Raw genomic sequence first — 17408 nt, forward strand, 5'->3', positions numbered from 1 at the left:
AAATCCATGCTGACTTGGACCGATCCTGTCACTACTTTCCAAATGCGCTGCTATTACATCTTTAATAATTGATTCCAACATTTTCCCCACTACTGAGGTCAGGCTAACCGGTCTATAATTCCCTGTTTTCTCTCTCCCTCCTTTTTTAAAAAGTGGGTATACATTAGCTACCCTCCAATCCATAGGAACTGATCCAGAGTCAATAGAATGTTGGAAAATGACCACCAGTGCATCCACTATTTCCAGGGCCACTTCCTTAAGTACTCTGGGATGCAGACTATCAGGTCCTGGGGATTTATCAGCCTTCAATCCCATCAATTTCCCCAACACAGTTTCCTGAATAATAAGGATTTCCTTCAGTTCCTCCTTCTCACTAGACCCTCGGTCCCCTAGTATTTCCGGAAGGTTATTTGTGTCTTCCTTAGTGATGATAGAACCAAAGTATTTGTTCAATTGGTCTGCCATTTCTTTGTTCCCCATAATAAATTCACCTGGTTCTGACTGCAAGGGACCTACATTTGTCTTCACATATCTATAGAAGCTTTTGCAGTCAGTTTTTATGTTCCCTGCAAGCTTACTCTCATACTCTATTTTCCCCCTCCTAATTAAACCCTTTGTCCTCTTCTGCTGAATTCTAAATTTCTCCCAGTCCTCAGGTTTGCTGCTTTTTCTGGCCAATTTATATGCCTCTTCCTTGGATTTAACACTATCCCTAATTTCCCTGGTTAGCCACGGTTGAGCCACCTTCCCAGTTTTATTTTTATGCCAGACAGGGATGTACAATTGTTGAAGTTCATCCATGTGATCCTTAAATGTCTGCCATTGCCTATCCACCATCAACCCTTTAAGTATCATTTGCCAGTCTATCTTAGCCAATTCACGTCTCATACCATCAAAGTTACCTTTAAGTTCAGGACCCTAGTCTCTGAATAAACTGTGTCACTCTCCATCTTAATGAAGAATTCTACCATATTATGGTCACACTTCCCCAAGAGGCCTCGCACAACACGATTGCTAATTAATCCTCTCTCATTACACAACACCCAGTCTAGGATGGCCAGCTCTCCAGTTGGTTGCATATACTTGCATTGGAGGTAGTTCAGAGAAGGCCCACGAGGTTGATTCCTGAGATGAAGGGGTTTGTCTTATGAAGAAAGGTTGAGCAGGTTGGGCCTATACTCATTGGAGTTTAGAAGAATGAGAGTTAATCTTATTAAAACGTATAGGATTCTGAAGGGGCTCGATAAGATAGATGCAGAGAAAATGCTTCCCCTCGTGGGGGAATCTAGAACTAGGGGGCACAGTTTCAGAATAAAGGGTCGCCCATTTAAAACGGAGATGAGGAGGAATTTCTTCTCTCAGAGGGTCGTGAATCTTTGTAATACTCTACCCCAGAGAACTGAGGAGCTGGGTCATTGAATATATTTAAGGTGGAGATCGACAGATTTTTGAGCGATAAGGGAGTCAGGGGTAATGGGGAGCGGGCAGTGAAGTGGAGTTGAGGCCAAGACCAGATCGACCATGATCTCATTGAATGGCGGAGCAGGCTCGAGGGGCAGAATGGCCTACTCCTGCTCCTATTTCTTATGTTCCAACATCTCATGTAGAGGAAACAGCTGGGGGTAGATTTTAACTATCAGCCGGCCATCCGATAGCGCAGACCACGTAGGCCTGGTCCACTAGCGAGGGCCTTACCTCGTTAGCATAAGGCCAGCGACTCTGCTGGTGGAAATCGAGCACCCCACCACTCCTGGTCCCCGCCACAAACTCCATTCCCCAGCCACTGACTTCATCCCTCTCCCCGACTTCTGTCTGAGGCTGAACCAGACTGTTGGCAACCTTGGTGTCATATCTGACCCTGAAATGAGCTTCCGACCACATATCCGCAACATAACTAAGACCGCCTATTACCACCTCCGTAACACTGCCACCTCCGTAACACTGCCCGCCTCCGCCCTTGCTTCGGCTCATCCGCTACTGAAGCCCTCATCCGTGCCTTTGTTATCTCTAGACTTGACTATTCCTGGCTGGCCTTTCACATTCTACCCTACGTAAACTAGAGGTGATCCAAAACTCGGCAGCCCCGTGTTCTAACTCGCACTGAGTCCCGCTTACCCATGTTCGCTGACCTACATTCGCTCCCAGTCCGGCAGTTTGTGACTGGAAGGATGTTTCCAGTGGGGTTTCACAGGGCTCAGTACTCAGTCCCTTGCTTTTTGCGGTATATATGAATGATTTAAACTTGAATGTAGGGGGTACTATTATAACAAAATTGGCCGTGTGGTTGTTAATGTAGACTGCAGGAAGAAATCAATGGACTGGGCGGGTGGGCAGAACAGTGGCAAATGGAATTCAATCCAGAGAAGTGTAAGGTAATGCATTTGGAGAGGGCTAACAAGGCAAGGAAATACACATTAAATGGTAGGATACGGAGAAGTGTAGAGGAACAGAGGGACCTTGGAGTGCAGGTCCACAGATCCCTGAAGTTAGCAGGACAGGTAGTTAAGGTGGTTAAGAAGGCGTACGGAATACTTGTATTCTATGCCTCGGCTAATAAAGGCAAGAGCAGGGAGGCTATGCTTGAATTGTATAAAACATTAGTTAGGCCACAGCTAGAGTACTGCGTGCAGTTCTGCTCACCACATTACAGGAAAGATGTGATTGCACTAGAGGGGGTAAAGAGGAGATTTATGAGGATGTTGCCTGGACTGGAGCATTTTAGCTATGAGGAAAGATTGGATAGGCTGGGGTTGTTTTCTTTGGGAGAGAGGAGGCTGAGGGGAGACCTAATTGAGGTGTATAAAATTATGAGGAGACTAGTTGGAGTGGATAGGAAGGACCTATTTCCCTTAACAGAGGAAACAACAACCAGAGGAATAGATTTAAAGTAATTGGTAGGAGGTTTAGAGGGGATTTGAGGGGAAATTTCTTCACCCAGAGGGTGGTGGGGGTCTGGAACTCACGGCCTGAAAGGGTGGTAGAGGCAGAAACCTTCATTGCATTTAAAAAGTACTTGGATGTGCACTTGAAGTGCCGTAACCTACAGGGCTACAGACCAAGAGCTGGAAAGTGGGATTAGGCTGGATAGCTCTGTCGGCCTGCACAGACACGATGGGCCGAATGGCCTCCTTCCGTGCTGTAAATGTCTATGGTTCGATGAGGACTGGACAGGGGGGAAAAACTGGATGTGAAAGATGTGTGGCCCAGTTAGAGTGGGCTTTTCCCCTGATGATATTGGTAAATAATTATTGATTTTAAGCGCGCTCCAAGCATACATACTTCCTGGCCTCCTTGGAGGGGTAGTATTGCTTTTCATCCGGGTCCTCCAGCATCACCCAGTACTTGTTGTTGTATTCAACCACCTCCTTCCCCTTCTCGTCCTTTGATTTCATCTCTGGGTAGTACGACACCACCTCAGTTAGTTTCTTGTGCCTGAAATGTTTGAGAAACAACAACTTTTTATTTATATAGCACCTTTAACATAGTAAAACATCCCAAGGCACTTTACAGGAGTGTTACAAGTCAAAACAAATACATTTGACACTGAGCCACATAAGAAATTAGCGCAGGTGACCAAAAGCTTGGTCAAAGATGTAGGTTTTAAGGATTGTCTTAAAGAAGGAGAGCGACGTAGAGAGGCGGAGAGGGAGTCCCAGAGCTTGGGACCTAGGCAGCTGAAGGCACGGCCACCGATGGTTGAGCGATTAAAATCAGGGATGCTCAAGAGGGCAGAATTTGAGGAACGCAGACATCTCGGGGGGGGGGGGGGTTGTGGGGCTGAAGGAGATTACAGAGATAGGGAGGGGTGAGGCCATGGAGGGATTTGTGAACAAGGATGAGAATTTTGAAATCGAGACGTTGCTTAACTGGGAGCCAATGTAGGTCAACGAGCACAGGGACGTGGTGTGAGTCAGGACACGGGCTGCCATGTTTTGGATGACCTCAGGTTTACGTAGGGTAGAATTTGAGAGGCCAGCCAGGAGTGCGTTGCAATAGTCAAGCCTAGAGGTAACAAAGGCACGGATGAGGGCTTCAGCAACAGATGATCTGAGGCAGGGGCGGAGATGGGCGATGTTACAGAGGTGGAAATAGGCGGTCTTAGTTATGCCGCGGATATGCGGGCAGATGCTCATTTCAGGCTCAAATATATCGCCTAGGTTGCCAACAGTCTGGCTTAGCGTCAGATAGATGCTAGGGAGAGGGATGGATGGAATCAGTGGCGAGGGAACTCAGTTTGTGGTGGGGACCTGTAAACAGTGAGTAAATGGTAGAGAGAGACAAACCAGCGCGTTGCAAGTTGCATCCCACGTACGTGCCAACAACTCTCGTATTTAAGACCAGCAAATAAGAAGTGCAAGGGCAGAGAGCAAAAGAAAGACTTCCATTCCCACAGCACCTTTCACAGACTCGGGGCGTCTCAAAACACTTTACAGCCATTGAAGCACTTTCTGAAGTGTAGTCACTGTTGTCACGTAGGAAACGCGGCAGCCAATTTGCGCACAGCAAGCTCCCACAAACAGCGATGTGATAAATGACCAGATGATCTGTTTTTTAATGATGTTGATTGAGGGATAAATATTGGCCCCAGGACATCGGGGAGAATTACCCCGAGATGATGGTCAAAAATCGATGCCAGAGCTCTCTCAGTGCCTGTACACCCAGTTCATGGTCAGAGTTGTAACATTGAGGATGAAATTTTTTTTTAAATCGAGGCATTGTTTAAATGGGAGCCAATGTAGGTCAGCGAGCACTGGGGAGATGGGTGAGCGGGACTTGGTGCGAGTTAGGGCATGTTCTGCACAGTTTTGGATGACGTCAACTTTACGGAAGGTTAGAAAGTGGGAGGCGGGCCAGGAGTGTGTTGGAATAGTCAAGTCTAGCGTTAAATTGAAGAAAAATCTGATGAAATGGACTAAAAACTGTGTCACTGAGATTGTGGGTGCTTGAGAAGGTGAGAGGTAATGAATGTGTTTAAGTGTGCGAGGGACATGGGATTGTGTGTAAGTGTACAATAATGAAAGAGTGTGCGTGAGTGTGTATAAAAGAGAGTGTACGTCAACGTGTTCTTTAAGCTGCGTGTCCAGGGGTCCCAAGCATTCAGTGAGCTAGCTTTTAAATTGAAAAAAAAACACACATGGGCAGACTTTTGAATGGTCGCGCAGCCATTAACATAAGAACATAAGAATTAGGAGCAAGAATCGGTCATTCGGCCCCTTGAGCCTGTTCCGCCATTCAATATCATGGCAGATCTTCTACCTCAACTCCATTTTCCTGCACTATCCCCATATCCCTTGATTCCCTTATATACAAAAATCTATCAATCTCTGTCTTGAATATACTCAGCCAAAGACTGAGCCTCCACAACCCTCTGGGGTAGAGAATTCCGAAGATTCACCACCCTCTGAGTGAAGAAGTCTTTCCCCATCTCAGTCCTAAATGGCCGACCCATTATTCTGTGGCCACTGGTTCTCCAATCTGGGGAAACATCCTCCCTGCATTTACCCTGTCAAGCCCTGTAAGAATTTTGTATGTTTCAATGAGATCACCTCTCATTCTTCTAAACTCTATAGGCCCAGTCTACTCAATCTCTCCTCATAGGACAATCCCCCCATCCCAGGAATCAGTCTGTTGAACCTTCATTGTACTCCCTCTATGGCAAGTATAAACTTCCTTACATAACGAGACCAAAACTGTACACAATACTCTAGGTATGGTCTCACCAGGGCCCTATATAATTGCAGCAAGACGTCTTTGCTCTTCCCCTCAAAATTATGGAGAACATTGGCATAAGTGTGTCTCAAGTTAGTGAAGGAGTGTGTACAGCAGGCACCTCAAAGCACTGGAGATGTACCAACACTGCCTCTGCAAGATCCTGCAAATCCACTGGCAGGATAGGCGCACCAAAGTCAGTGTTCTCCCTCAGACCAACATCCCCAACATCGAAGCACTGACCACGCTCGATCAGCTCCGATGGGCGGGCCACATCGTCCACATGCCCGACACGAGACTCCCAAAACAAGCGCTCTACTCAGAGCTCCGACACGGCAAACAAGTCCCAGGTGGGCAGAGGAAACGCTTCAAGGACACCCTCAAAGCCCTCCTTCATAAAGTGCAACATCCTCACCGACACCTGGGAATCCCTGGCCTGAGACCGCCCAAAGTGGAGGAGAAGCTCCCGGGAAGGCGCCAAACTCATCGAGTCTCTTCGTCGGGAGCACGCGGAAGCCGACGCAAACAGCGGAAGGAGCGCACGACAACCCAAGCCCCCCACCCACCCGTCCCTCCAACCACCGTCTGCCCCACCTGTGACTGAGACTGTAGGACCCGCATTGGACTCATCAGTCACCTGAGAACTCATCCTCGACTCCGGGGGACTGCCCAAGGAGAGAGAAGGAGCGTGTGTGTGTGTGTGTAAGCGTGCGACTGTACGTGTGTGTGTTTGTGTCAAAAGGTTTAAGTGTGGCACGAGTCTCCTTAACAATCAGAAAACCAGAACACAGGGGAGGACAAGATGGTTCATGTCTCTGGGAAAAGAACAGCCATCTTGGGAGTTCAACAAATAAAAATCCCGGAAGATGAGGAGATCTCAAATTAATAGCCGGGGAGGGGCGGGGGGGGGAGATGGGAATTCTTATGGGGAAAAATAATGGTGAAACTGAAAGCTTTGATTTCAATAGAGAGTCTAAACTTCGCAAAGCAAAGAAGTTTGGAAATAAAATCTGAACGTGATTATCAGTAGCCACTGCAGTCTTACCCGGACAGTAAATATGTCTTCACAGCGCTGATGATAACTGAGGAATCATTGATTTGCTGGAAAAAAAAAGGAAATGAGAATCGGTTTAAAAGCTACTTATCCCTCATGCAACTTACAATTCCCTGACCCCGCATCCTCGCTCCGACCCCGCGCCCTCGCTCCGACCTCGCGCCCTCGCTCCGACCCCGCGCCCCTCGTGTCAGCCGTGGCTCAGTGGGCAGTACTCTCGCCTCTGAGTCAGTTGGTTATGGGCTCAAGTCCCCACTCCAGGAGACTTGAGCAGAAAAATCTAGGCTGACACTCCTGGTGCAGTACAGAGGGAGCGCTGCACTGTCAGAGGAGCCGTCTTTCTGCGGATCATCAGCACATTCCTGTAACTTTGTGTGTCAGCTGCGTCTCAGTGGGTACCACACTCACCTCTGAGTCAGAAGGTTGTGGGTTCAAATCCCCACTCCAGGGATTTGAGCGCATAAATCTAGGCTGACACTCCTGGTGCAGTACTGAGGGAGCGCTGCACTGTCAGAGGTAGCGTTTTTCGGATGAGACATTAAACCGAGGCCCCGTCTGCTCTCAGGTGGATGTATAAAATCCCATGGCATTATTTCGAAGAAGAGCAGGGGAGTTATCCCCTGTGTCCTGGGGCCAATATTTATCCCTCAATCATCATAATTTAAAAAAAGATGATCCGGTCATAATCACATTGCTGGTTGTAGGAGCTTGCTTGTGCGCAAATTGGCTGCCACATTTCCCACATTACAACAGTGACCACACTCCAAAAGTACTTCATTGGTTGTAAAGCGCTTCAGGACGTTCTGAGGTGGCGAAAGGCGCTATATAAATGCAAGTCTTTCTTTCTTTCTGGAAAAGGCCCCTTCCCCACCTCCTGATGCTGTGTCACTCCCACCCAGGAGAATTAAAAAATATTATTCTTGCTGAATAATATTTGGTGCTCCATATTTAAAATGTGTGCCTGTAATGTGTGCCCCTGTGAGTATGCTCAAAGTTTTGTTGAGCTCTCGAGTTGGGAGTGGCTTATCAAGTCACATGATATTCACAAGACTCAATAAAACCCCAGCCAGTTGGGTTCGGGGGATCCACGATGAGGCAGGTGGTTGTGAGCCTGGTGGATGAACTGGTAATATGTCGTGTGATTGTTAAACCTTTTGCTAATAAACCAATGTTGGGGAAGTCCAGAACCAGGGGTCACAGTCTAAGGATAAGGGGTAAGCCATTTAGGACCGAGATGAGGAGAAACTTCTTCACCCAGAGAGTGGTGAACCTGTGGAATTCTCTACCACAGAAAGTAGTTGAGGCCAATTCACTAAATATATTCAAAAGGGAGTTAGATGAAGTCCTTACTACTCGGGGGATCAAGGGGTATGGCGAGAAAGCAGGAAGGGGGTACTGAAGTTTCATGTTCAGCCATGAACTCATTGAATGGCGGTGCAGGCTAGAAGGGCTGAATGGCCTGCTCCTGCACCTATTTTCTATGTTTCTAACTAGTTCTTAATAGCAATGTGTCGTTATGAATTCTTGAGCCAAGAACCCATGAAGCCAATACATTACAGTGGCCATTCTGACGCGGCTCGGCGCAAACTCACCACTTTCTCCTCGTCCTCCCCGATCAGGATCGGGACCTTGCGGTAGCTGGAAAACTTTATCTCCTTCCGCAGGACCGGGTTGACCTCCACGACCTCGTAGGGCAGCGAGTGGAAATCGAGGAAGGCGCGGACTTTGCTGCAGAAGGGGCAGGTCTTGTACTGGTACAGAGTGAGTGACAGGCCGGCACACGGACCCTGCAGCACAACATAAGATCAAAAGTAGGCACAGGAGTAGGCCCTATGGCCCCTCGAGCCTGCTCCGCCATTCAATACGATCATGGCTGATCATCGACCTCAACTCCACTTTCCCGCCTGATCCCCATAGTCCTTGGTTCCCCTGGACTCCAAAAATCTAGTGATCTCAGCTTTGAATATATTCAGAGACTCAGCATCCACAGCCCTCTGGGGCAGAGAATTCCAAAGAGTCACAACCCTCTGAGTGAAGAAATTCCTCCTCATCTCTGTCTTAAATGGCCTTATCCTGAGACTGTGCCCCATAGTTCTAGACTCTCCAGCCAGGAGAAACAGCGCCTCAGCATCTACCCTGTCAATCCCCTCAAAATCTTGTACATTTCAATGGGATCACCTCATTCTTCTAAACTCCAGAGTATAGGCCCATTCTACACAATCTCTCATCATAAGACAGCCCTCTCATCCCAGGAATCAATCTAAGGAACCTACGTTGTACCGCCTCCAAGGCAAGTATATCCTTCCTTAGATAGGAGACCAAAACTGTGCACAGTACTCCAGATGTGTTCTCACCAAGGCCCTGTACAATTGTAGCAAGATTTCCTTACTCTTATACTCCAACACCCTTGCAATAAAGGACAACATTGCATTTGCCTTCCTTATTGCATGCTAGCCTTCTGTGTTTCTTGCACAAGGACATCCAAATCTCTCTGAATACCAACATTTAAAAGTTTCTCACCATTTAAAAATTATTCTGTTTTTCTATTCTTTATACCAAAGTGAATATCCTCACATTTCTCAACATTATACTCCATCTGCCACTCAGTTAGTCTATCTATGTCCCTGCGCAGATGCTCTATGTTCTCCTCACAACTTACTGTCCCGCCTAGCTTTGTAACATTTGCAAACTTAGATACATTACATTCGGTCCCTTCAACATTAATAGGAGTTGATAGGGCAGAGAGAAACTATTTCCTCTGGTGGGAGGAGGGCAGAACAAGGACACAAAACCTTACAATTAGAACCAGGCTGTTCAGGGGTGATGTCAGGAAGCACTTCTTCACACAAAGGGTGGCTGAAATCTGGAACTCTTCCCCGCCCCCTGAAAAGCTGTTGAGGGTGGGGGTCAATTAAAAATGTCAAAACTGAGATTGATAGATTTTTGTTGGGTAAGGGGATTAAGGGTTAAGGAACCAAGGCTTGTAAATGGAATTATGATACAGATCAGCCATCATCTGATTGAATACGGAACAGGCTCAAGGGGCTGAATGGCCTCCTCCTGCTCCTACATTCCTCTGGGAGGTGCTACACAACTTGGCGATGATTAAATTCACATCACAATATAAGTGATTTAGAAAGCACTTTATCACATCTCAGAAACCTTTCCAATCACTTGACATGCAATGAATGACCTTGAAATCGAAGGACTTATTCAGGCAAATATACAAACATAATGTCATGTTAACACATTATTATTACACAGCAACAGAAGTAAAGACTTGCATTTCTATAGCACCATTCATGCCCACCGGACATCCCGAAGCACTTTACAGCCAATGAAGTACTTTTTGAAGTGTCATCATCATCATAGGCAGTCCCTCGGGATCGAGGAAGACTTGCTTCCACTCTTAACATGAGTTCTTAGGTGGCTGAACAGTCCCATATGAGAGCCACAGTCTCTGAAACAGGTGGGATAGACAGTGGTTGAAGGAAGGGGTGGGTGGGGAGTCTGGTTTGCCGCACGCTCCTTCCGCTGCCTGCGCTCGATTTCTGCATGCTCTCGGCGACGAGACTCGAGGAGCTCAGCGCCCTTCCGGATGCACTTCCTCCACTTAGGGCGGTCTTTGGCCAGGGACTCCCAGGTGTCAGTGGGGATGTCGCACTTTATCAGGGAGGCTTTGAGGGTGCCCTTGTAACGTTTCCTCTGCCCGCCTTTGGCTCGTTTGCCGTGGAGGAGTTCCGAGTAGAGCGCTTGCTTTGGGAGTCTCGTGTCTGGCATGCGAACTATGTGGCCTGCCCAGCGGAGCTGATCGAGTGTGGTCAGTGCTTCAATGCTGGGGATGTTGGCCTGGTCGAGGACGCGAATGTTGGTGCGCCTGTCCTCCATGGGGATTTGTAGGATCTTGCGGAGACATCGCTGGTGATATTTTTCCAGAGACTTGCGGTGTCTACTGTACATGGTCCACGTCTCTGAGCCATACAGGAGGGCGGGCATTACTACGGCCCTGTAGATCAAGAGCTTGGTGACAGTTTTGAGGGCCTGGTCTGATGTAATGTGGGAAACGTGTCAGCCAATTAACACACAGCAAGCTCCCACAAACAGCAATGTGATAATGACCAGATAATCTGTTTTAGCGATGTTCATTAGGTAATGAATATTAGCCCAGGACACCGGGGATAAATCCCCTGCTCTTCTTTGAAATAAGAAACGCCGCACTGTCAGAGGGGCAGTACTGAGGGATGCGCCGCACTGTCGGAGGGGCAGTACTGAGAGAGCGCTGCACTGTCAGAGGGGCAGTACTGAGAGAGCGCTGCACTGTCAGAGGGGCAGTACTGAGAGAGTGCTGCACTGTCGGAGGAACAGTACTGAGAGAGTGCTGCACTGTCGGAGGGACAGTACTGTGGGAGCGCTGCACTGTCGGAGGGGCAGTACTGAGAGAGCGCTGCACTGTCAGAGGGGCAGTACTGAGGGAATGCTGCACTGTCGGAGGGGCAGTACTGAGGGAATGCTGCACTGTCGGAGGGGCAGTACTGAGGGAATGCTGCACTGTCGGAGGGGCAGTACTGAGGGAGTGCTACACTGTCGGAGGGGCAGTACTGAGGGAGCGCTGCACTGTCGGAGGGGCAGTACTGAGGGAGTGCTGCACTGTCGGAGGGGCAGTACTGAGGGAGTGTTGCACTGTCGGAGGGACAGTACTGAGGGAGTGCTGCACTGTCGGAGGTGCCATCTTTCGGATGAGACGAACCGAGGCCCAGTCTACTCTCTCGGATGGACGCAAAAGTTCTCGTGGCACTATTTCCAAGAAGAGCAGGGGAGTTTTCCCTGGTATCCTGGCCAATATTTATCCCTCACCTGATATCACTAAAAACAGATGATCTGGTCATTATCACAATACTATTTGTGGGAGCTTGCTGTGCACAAATTTCCTGCCGTGTTTCCTACATTCCAACAGTGACTACGCTTCAAAAAGTACTTCCTTGGCTGTAAAGTGCAGTGGTTGTGAAAGGCGCTACAGAAACGCAAGTTTTTCTTTTCGTTTTAAAATGCATCATATTGCAGCCAGGTAGCATTCAACACTCCTGAGGCAAAACGCAACTAGGGCAAGATTATGAATGCAAACCGATGCATAAGCATGTTGCATAAGAGTACACTGCATGACATTAAAAGTTGAACCAACAAAATCAGCGCTGATGCTGATTGTGCGAACACTCCCTTTGCAAAGCAGTAAGACACTGGCAAGCAATGCAAACCTTACAATCAAACTGCAAAAATAAATGACTGGTCCCCCCGGAGACCCTCTTTGTGCTCCGGTTTACCTTGGTGCATTGCTGTTCGGCGTGTTGCTGCTGCTGTTGCAGACGGTGCCTGAGAGTATGGTACAGCCCCAGGGACCCACCCAGCACAAATGCAAAGCCCAGGGCAGTGCTGCCAGCTTTCAGCCCTCCTGCCAACTTCTGCAAAGCTCTGCCCTGACCATAGAACCTGCTGCCAGGCTGCACTGCCAGCGCTTGCCATTTGCAAACCTTGCTGTAAGCCAGGAAGGGGGCAAAATGCCTCCCTGCTCTGACACAGGAAGCTGCCATCTTTGCAGAAGCCGGTTCGCCCTGGACTTCTTAAAGCCGACCTACTACGATTTTTTTCCCCCTTCTAAGCACACAATCTTGCTATTTCAACTTTAAAACAGACAGTTTCTGCTCAGTTGTATTCCTATTCAAGAAAACAAAAAAAAACGATTTAAGCAATAAAAGTTGACAGAGAATTTAATTTTGGTTGTACAACATAAATTATTGGCTCAGGAAGAAAGACTTGGATTTCTATAGCGCCTTTCATGACCACCGGACGTCTCAAAGAGCTTTACAGCCAATTAAGTACTTTTTGGACAACTACCCTGCCCCTCTTCGAAATAGCATCATGGGATCTTTTATACCCACTTGAGGGAGCAGACGGGGCCTTGGTTTAACGTCTCATCCAAAAGACCTCACCGCCAACAGTGCAGCACTCCTTCAGCACTGCACTGGAGTGTCAGCCTAGATTTTTTGTACTCAAGTCCCTGGAAACCCACAACCTTCTGACTCAGAGGCACGTGTGCTGCCCACTGAGCCACGGCTGACACTCTCAATCACTCACAATCACAGTTCAGATCAAAACTAAAAAAATCAAGGCCAACATTTGCCTCATTTAATCTATCTGTAAGGATTGCCCCAATGTCACCAATCCAATGAATCTAACAAAGGTGCCCCTTTATAGAGGGGCACAGCGAATAAAACCCAAATCATACCAAAGATAGGAAATAACAATAACAACTTGTATTTATATAGCGCCTTTAACATAGTAAAACGGCCCAAGGCACGTCACAGGAGCGTTATAAGACAAAAAAAACCAATAAATTAAATTGGACTATTATTAACATTTGCTGTCTCACAAAAAAAACAGAGCGCACTTGATTGGCAGCCCATCCACCATCTTAAACATTCACACCCTCCACCACTGGCGCACCGTGGCTGCAGTGTGTACCATCTACAAGATGCACTGCAGCAGCTTGCCAAGGCTTCTTCAGCAGCACTTTCCAAACCCGCAACCTCTACCACCTACAAGGACAAAGGCAGCAGGCGCATGGGAACACCATCACCTCCACGTTCCTCTCCAAGTCACACACCATCCTGACTTGGAAATATATCGCCGTTCCTTTATCGTCGCTGGGTCAAAACACTGTGGGAGTACCTTCACCACAAGGACTGCAGTGGTTCAAGGCGGCGGCTCACCACCATCTTCTCAAGGGCAATGAGGGATGGGCAACAAACGCTGACGTGTAGTCACTGTTGCAATATAGGAAACGCAGCAGCCAATTTGCTCACAGCAAGCTTCCACAGACAGCAATGAGATAAATGATAAGATAATCTGAAGAGATTCTTGTACTTTTAGCAGAGGGGAGATAGAAAGTTATGTGATACAACTCTGATCATGAATGGGTCAGTATTCATCTCCCTGCCCTTCCCTATACAAACTTGAGATACATTGACTCCTCCTTGACTAAATTATCCTCATTAGTGTAGTACTGAGGGAGCGCCGCACTGTCGGAGGGACAGTACTGAGGGAGCGCCGCATTGTCGGAGAGGCAGTACCGAGGGAGTGCCACACTGTCGGAGGGGCAGTACTGAGGGAGCGCTGCACTGTCAGAGGGACAGTACTGAGGGAGCGCCGCACTGTCAGAGGGGCAGTACTGAGGGAGCGCTGCACTGAGTGGCGGTACTGAGAGAGCGCCGCAATGTCGGAATGGCAGTACTGAGGGAGCGCTGCACTGTCGGAGGGGTAGTACTAAGGGAGCGCTGCACTGTCGGAGGGGCAGTACTAAGGGAGCGCCGCACTGTCGGAGGGGCAGTACTGAGGGAGTGCTGCACTGTCAGAGGGGCAGTACTGAGGGAGCGCCGCAATGTCGGAGTGGCAGTACTGAGGGAGCGCTGCACTGTCGGAGGGGTAGTACTAAGGGAGCGCTGCACTGTCGGAGGGGTAGTACTAAGGGAGCGCTGCACTGTCGGAGGGGCAGTACTAAGGGAGCGCCGCACTGTTGGAGGAGCCATCTTTTGGATGAGACGATAAACTGGGGCCCCGTCTGCTCTCTCAGGTGGATGTAAAAGATCCCACGGCACTATTTTGATGAAGATCAGGGGAGTTACAATGAAGTATTTAATTGGTTGTAAAGCGCTTTGAGAGGTCCTGAGGTCGTGAAAGGCGCTATGGAAATGCAATTTCTTTCTTTCCTATTTTGTTTTATTTATCACAAATGATGTAGCAATTCCAGCAAGTTGCTCCGCCTGTTATTTTCCTCTAGTTGATGGGTGACAATTTCAGAGTCGGTCAGGAATGGATGGGCAGCACTCACCGCTTTAAATCTGCAACAATTCTGAGCGTGCAATAAGAGCCGGCTGGTTGCCTCGGGCCTGCGGGTCTTTCACAAAGTTTCCAATTATATTTTAAATGGAAATTCTTTTGGAAAGTGATTGTGCGGTTTGTATAAGGGGAATGATTCTGGATAATTTGGGGAGGGGGCGGATTGTGTTTTGTTCTCAGGCGGTTCCCGGACACACTGCGGGGGAGGACCCCGGACAGCTGAGCTTGTTACATTTCAACACATGTAACAAATGTAACTGACAACTTCCGGGAAATCCCAGGGAGACCCCGGGGGGGGGGGGGAAAGAGAGAAAAAAAGGCTTGGGAGAGCCCCAAATATCATAGGGAGATCCCAGGGCGGAGACTCCGGGAGCGGCGGCCTCTGCTGATCAGGATCAGATTTTGCTGCAATGTCGGGACCGAACGGGGAGCCGAGCGTGGAGCGAGAGGAGGGGGAGGATGTGCCCGAGGAAGGTAAAACCCTGCGGAGGAGCTGACCCGGGACCCCCTGACCCAAACTCCATTGGACCCCTCTGACCCAGCCCCCACTGGATCCCCCCCCGACACTCAGACTCCACTGGACCCTCCCCCCAGACCCAGATTCAAACTGTATCCTTATTGGGGCCCTACTAGACACCCACCCCCCCCCCCCCCCCCCCCAGACCTGGAGATGGCAAGTAGCAGAATTAAGTTATCACTTTGCTTGAATACTGAGGGACTGCCGCCTTGTCGGAGGGGCAGTACTGAGGGAGCGCCGCACTGTCGGAGGGGCAGCACTGAGGGAGTGCCGCACTGTCGGAGGGGCAGTACTGAGGGAACGCTGCACTGTCGGAGGGGCAGTACCGAGGGAGCGCTGCACTGTCGGAGGGGCAGTACTGAGGGAGCGCCGCACTGTCGGAGGGGCAGTGCTGAGGGAGCGCCGCACTGTCGGAGGGGCAGTGCTGAGGGAGCGCTGCACTGTCGGAGGGGCAGTGCTGAGGGAGCGCCGCACTGTCGGAGGGGCAGTGCTGAGGGAGCGCCGCACTGTCGGAGGGAGCGCCGCACTGTCGGAGGGGCAGTGCTGAGGGAGCGCTGCACTGTCGGAGGGGCAGTACTGAGGGAATGCTGCACTGTCAGACGGGTAGTACCGAGGGAACGCTGCACTGTCGGAGGGGCAGTATTGAAGGAGCGCTGCACTGTCAGACGGGTAGTACTGAGGGAGCGCCGCGCTGTCGGAGGGGCAGTGTTTCAATGAGACATTAAACTGAGGCTCAATCTGGCCTCTCGGCGGAAGTAAAAGGTCCGATGGCACTATTCTAAGAAAAGCAGTGGATTTCTCCCCAATGACCTGGCATTATTTATCCCTCAGCCAACTTCACTAAAACAGATTATCTGGTCTTTTATCTCATTGTTGTGTGTGGGAGCTTGCTGTGCGCAAATTGGCTGCCGCATTTCCCACATTACAGCAGTGACTACACTCCAAAAAGTACTTCATTGGCTGTAAAGCGCTTTGGGATGTCCCAAGATGGTGGAAGGCGCTGTAGAAATGCAAGTTCTTTCTTATTTTGTAACTCATTCTGTTGTCAGTTAAATATTATGATCTCACTCCCCACCTTCTCTGTCCGGACAGAATATGTTGCACTCAACTTGATGCTCGATCAGATCAATTCTTGTCTGGACAACCTCGAAGAGAAGAACGACGTCCTCAACGCGAAATTTCGAGAGCTGCTGGAGTCGAACCGCCAGGTGAGGCTGGAATTCCAGCAGCAACAGATGGACGCAACGGCCTTGCCAACGGAATCCAAAGAGCGCAATGCCTGACTCCGATCACCGCTTCTCCAACACGCTCTAATATCACAAGCCCTGCTGAAGAATTTTTTTAAATCGCGTTTGTCGGCTGTACATTCCCCATGACAAAAACGCTGGCTAGTTTTCACCAGTGTCCTGAGCTCCTGGTTCCGTCCGTGGTGATATCTTTTGCCTTTTATGTAACCCGTTTCTGTTTGGTTTGGGCTGTGGAATATTCTCATTTCTTCCTTCCAGAGAACTGGCGTTGCACTGTCCAATTGTGAGTTGCTTTACTGGGATAAGACATCTTATTTCATATGCATTCAATTTTTTTTTAAGTTGAGTGTTTGATCTTGAGGACATGGAGCTGTGCTGGACCATTGCAATTCAGCTTGCTGGTCCTCAAGTTTAGGAAATAAACATAATCCCCCTTGTACCTCTGTCAAGGCTTGTCTCCAGGTACTTGTCCAACTTTGTTGAATTTGCTGATAGAAAACAGTCCCTCTGCCAATCATTCCATCCATTCACCATCTTCAGTGTAAAAAAAACTTAAATCAAAACCATCTTTTCACCCCCCCCCCCCCCCCTTCCAAGTCAGGGTTTATGCTCTCTAACATATGCACCGATACAAGACATTATTGTTTGTCCTGTCTATACCCTCTAGACTGTTAACTACTTCTATAAGATCAATTGTGAGCCTTCTCTTGCGTAACCATTCCCAGCTTCTGTCACCTCTCCCCATTTTATTCAGGGACCAGAGAGCATAAGAAATAGTAGCAAGAATCGGCCCCTCGAGCCTGCTCCGCCATTCAAAAAGATCATGGCCGATCTGATCTTGGCCCCAACTCCACTTCCCTGTCCGCAGTCCATAACCCTTCACTCCCCTTATTGTTCCAAAGTCTATCTCCACCTTAAATATATTCCATCACCCAGCCTCCACAGCTCTCTGAGGCAGAGAATTCCAGATTTAGGACTTTGAGAAAAGAAA

The 17408-nt window shown here is 48.9% G+C and overlaps 2 protein-coding genes across 3 annotated transcripts in view; one reads left to right on the forward strand and one right to left on the reverse strand.

Moving 5' to 3' along the window:
- ptgesl (prostaglandin E synthase 2-like) overlaps positions 1-12382 on the reverse strand; it is a 30454-nt gene extending 18072 nt beyond the window's left edge. The window contains exons 1-4 of one of the 2 annotated variants that reach the window (XM_070863701.1): positions 12082-12382; positions 8356-8550; positions 6755-6810; positions 3280-3432 (exon numbers count right to left, since the gene is read on the reverse strand). In XM_070863701.1, the coding sequence (XP_070719802.1) occupies positions 3280-3432; positions 6755-6810; positions 8356-8550; positions 12082-12348 (671 nt within the window). In that variant the 5' untranslated portion in view covers positions 12349-12382. The remainder of the gene's footprint in view (positions 1-3279; positions 3433-6754; positions 6811-8355; positions 8551-12081) is intronic. The other variant, XM_070863702.1, reaches the window with a different exon arrangement.
- A 2496-nt stretch (positions 12383-14878) lies between these two features.
- bbln (bublin coiled coil protein) lies at positions 14879-16856 on the forward strand. Its single transcript, XM_070863703.1, has 2 exons — positions 14879-15127; positions 16263-16856. The coding sequence occupies exons 1-2, from the start codon at positions 15064-15066 to the stop codon at positions 16451-16453; spliced, it is 255 nt and encodes an 84-aa protein (XP_070719804.1). The 5' UTR covers positions 14879-15063; the 3' UTR covers positions 16454-16856.
- Positions 16857-17408: the final 552 nt, after the last annotated feature.

Source organism: Pristiophorus japonicus, chromosome 20 (assembly GCF_044704955.1).
Source record: "Pristiophorus japonicus isolate sPriJap1 chromosome 20, sPriJap1.hap1, whole genome shotgun sequence".
NCBI classification, from domain to species: domain Eukaryota; kingdom Metazoa; phylum Chordata; class Chondrichthyes; family Pristiophoridae; genus Pristiophorus; species Pristiophorus japonicus.

What these genes read in the sequence shown, in the direction of transcription:
- bbln (XM_070863703.1), top strand. Translation starts at nt 15,064, where the DNA reads ATGTCGGGACCGAACGGGGAGCCGAGCGTGGAGCGAGAGGAGGGGGAG. An exon ending in GGAGGATGTGCCCGAGGAAG is followed by an intron (nt 15,128 to 16,262) that starts GTAAAACCCTGC and finishes CTGTCCGGACAG; the next exon opens with AATATGTTGCACTCAACTTG.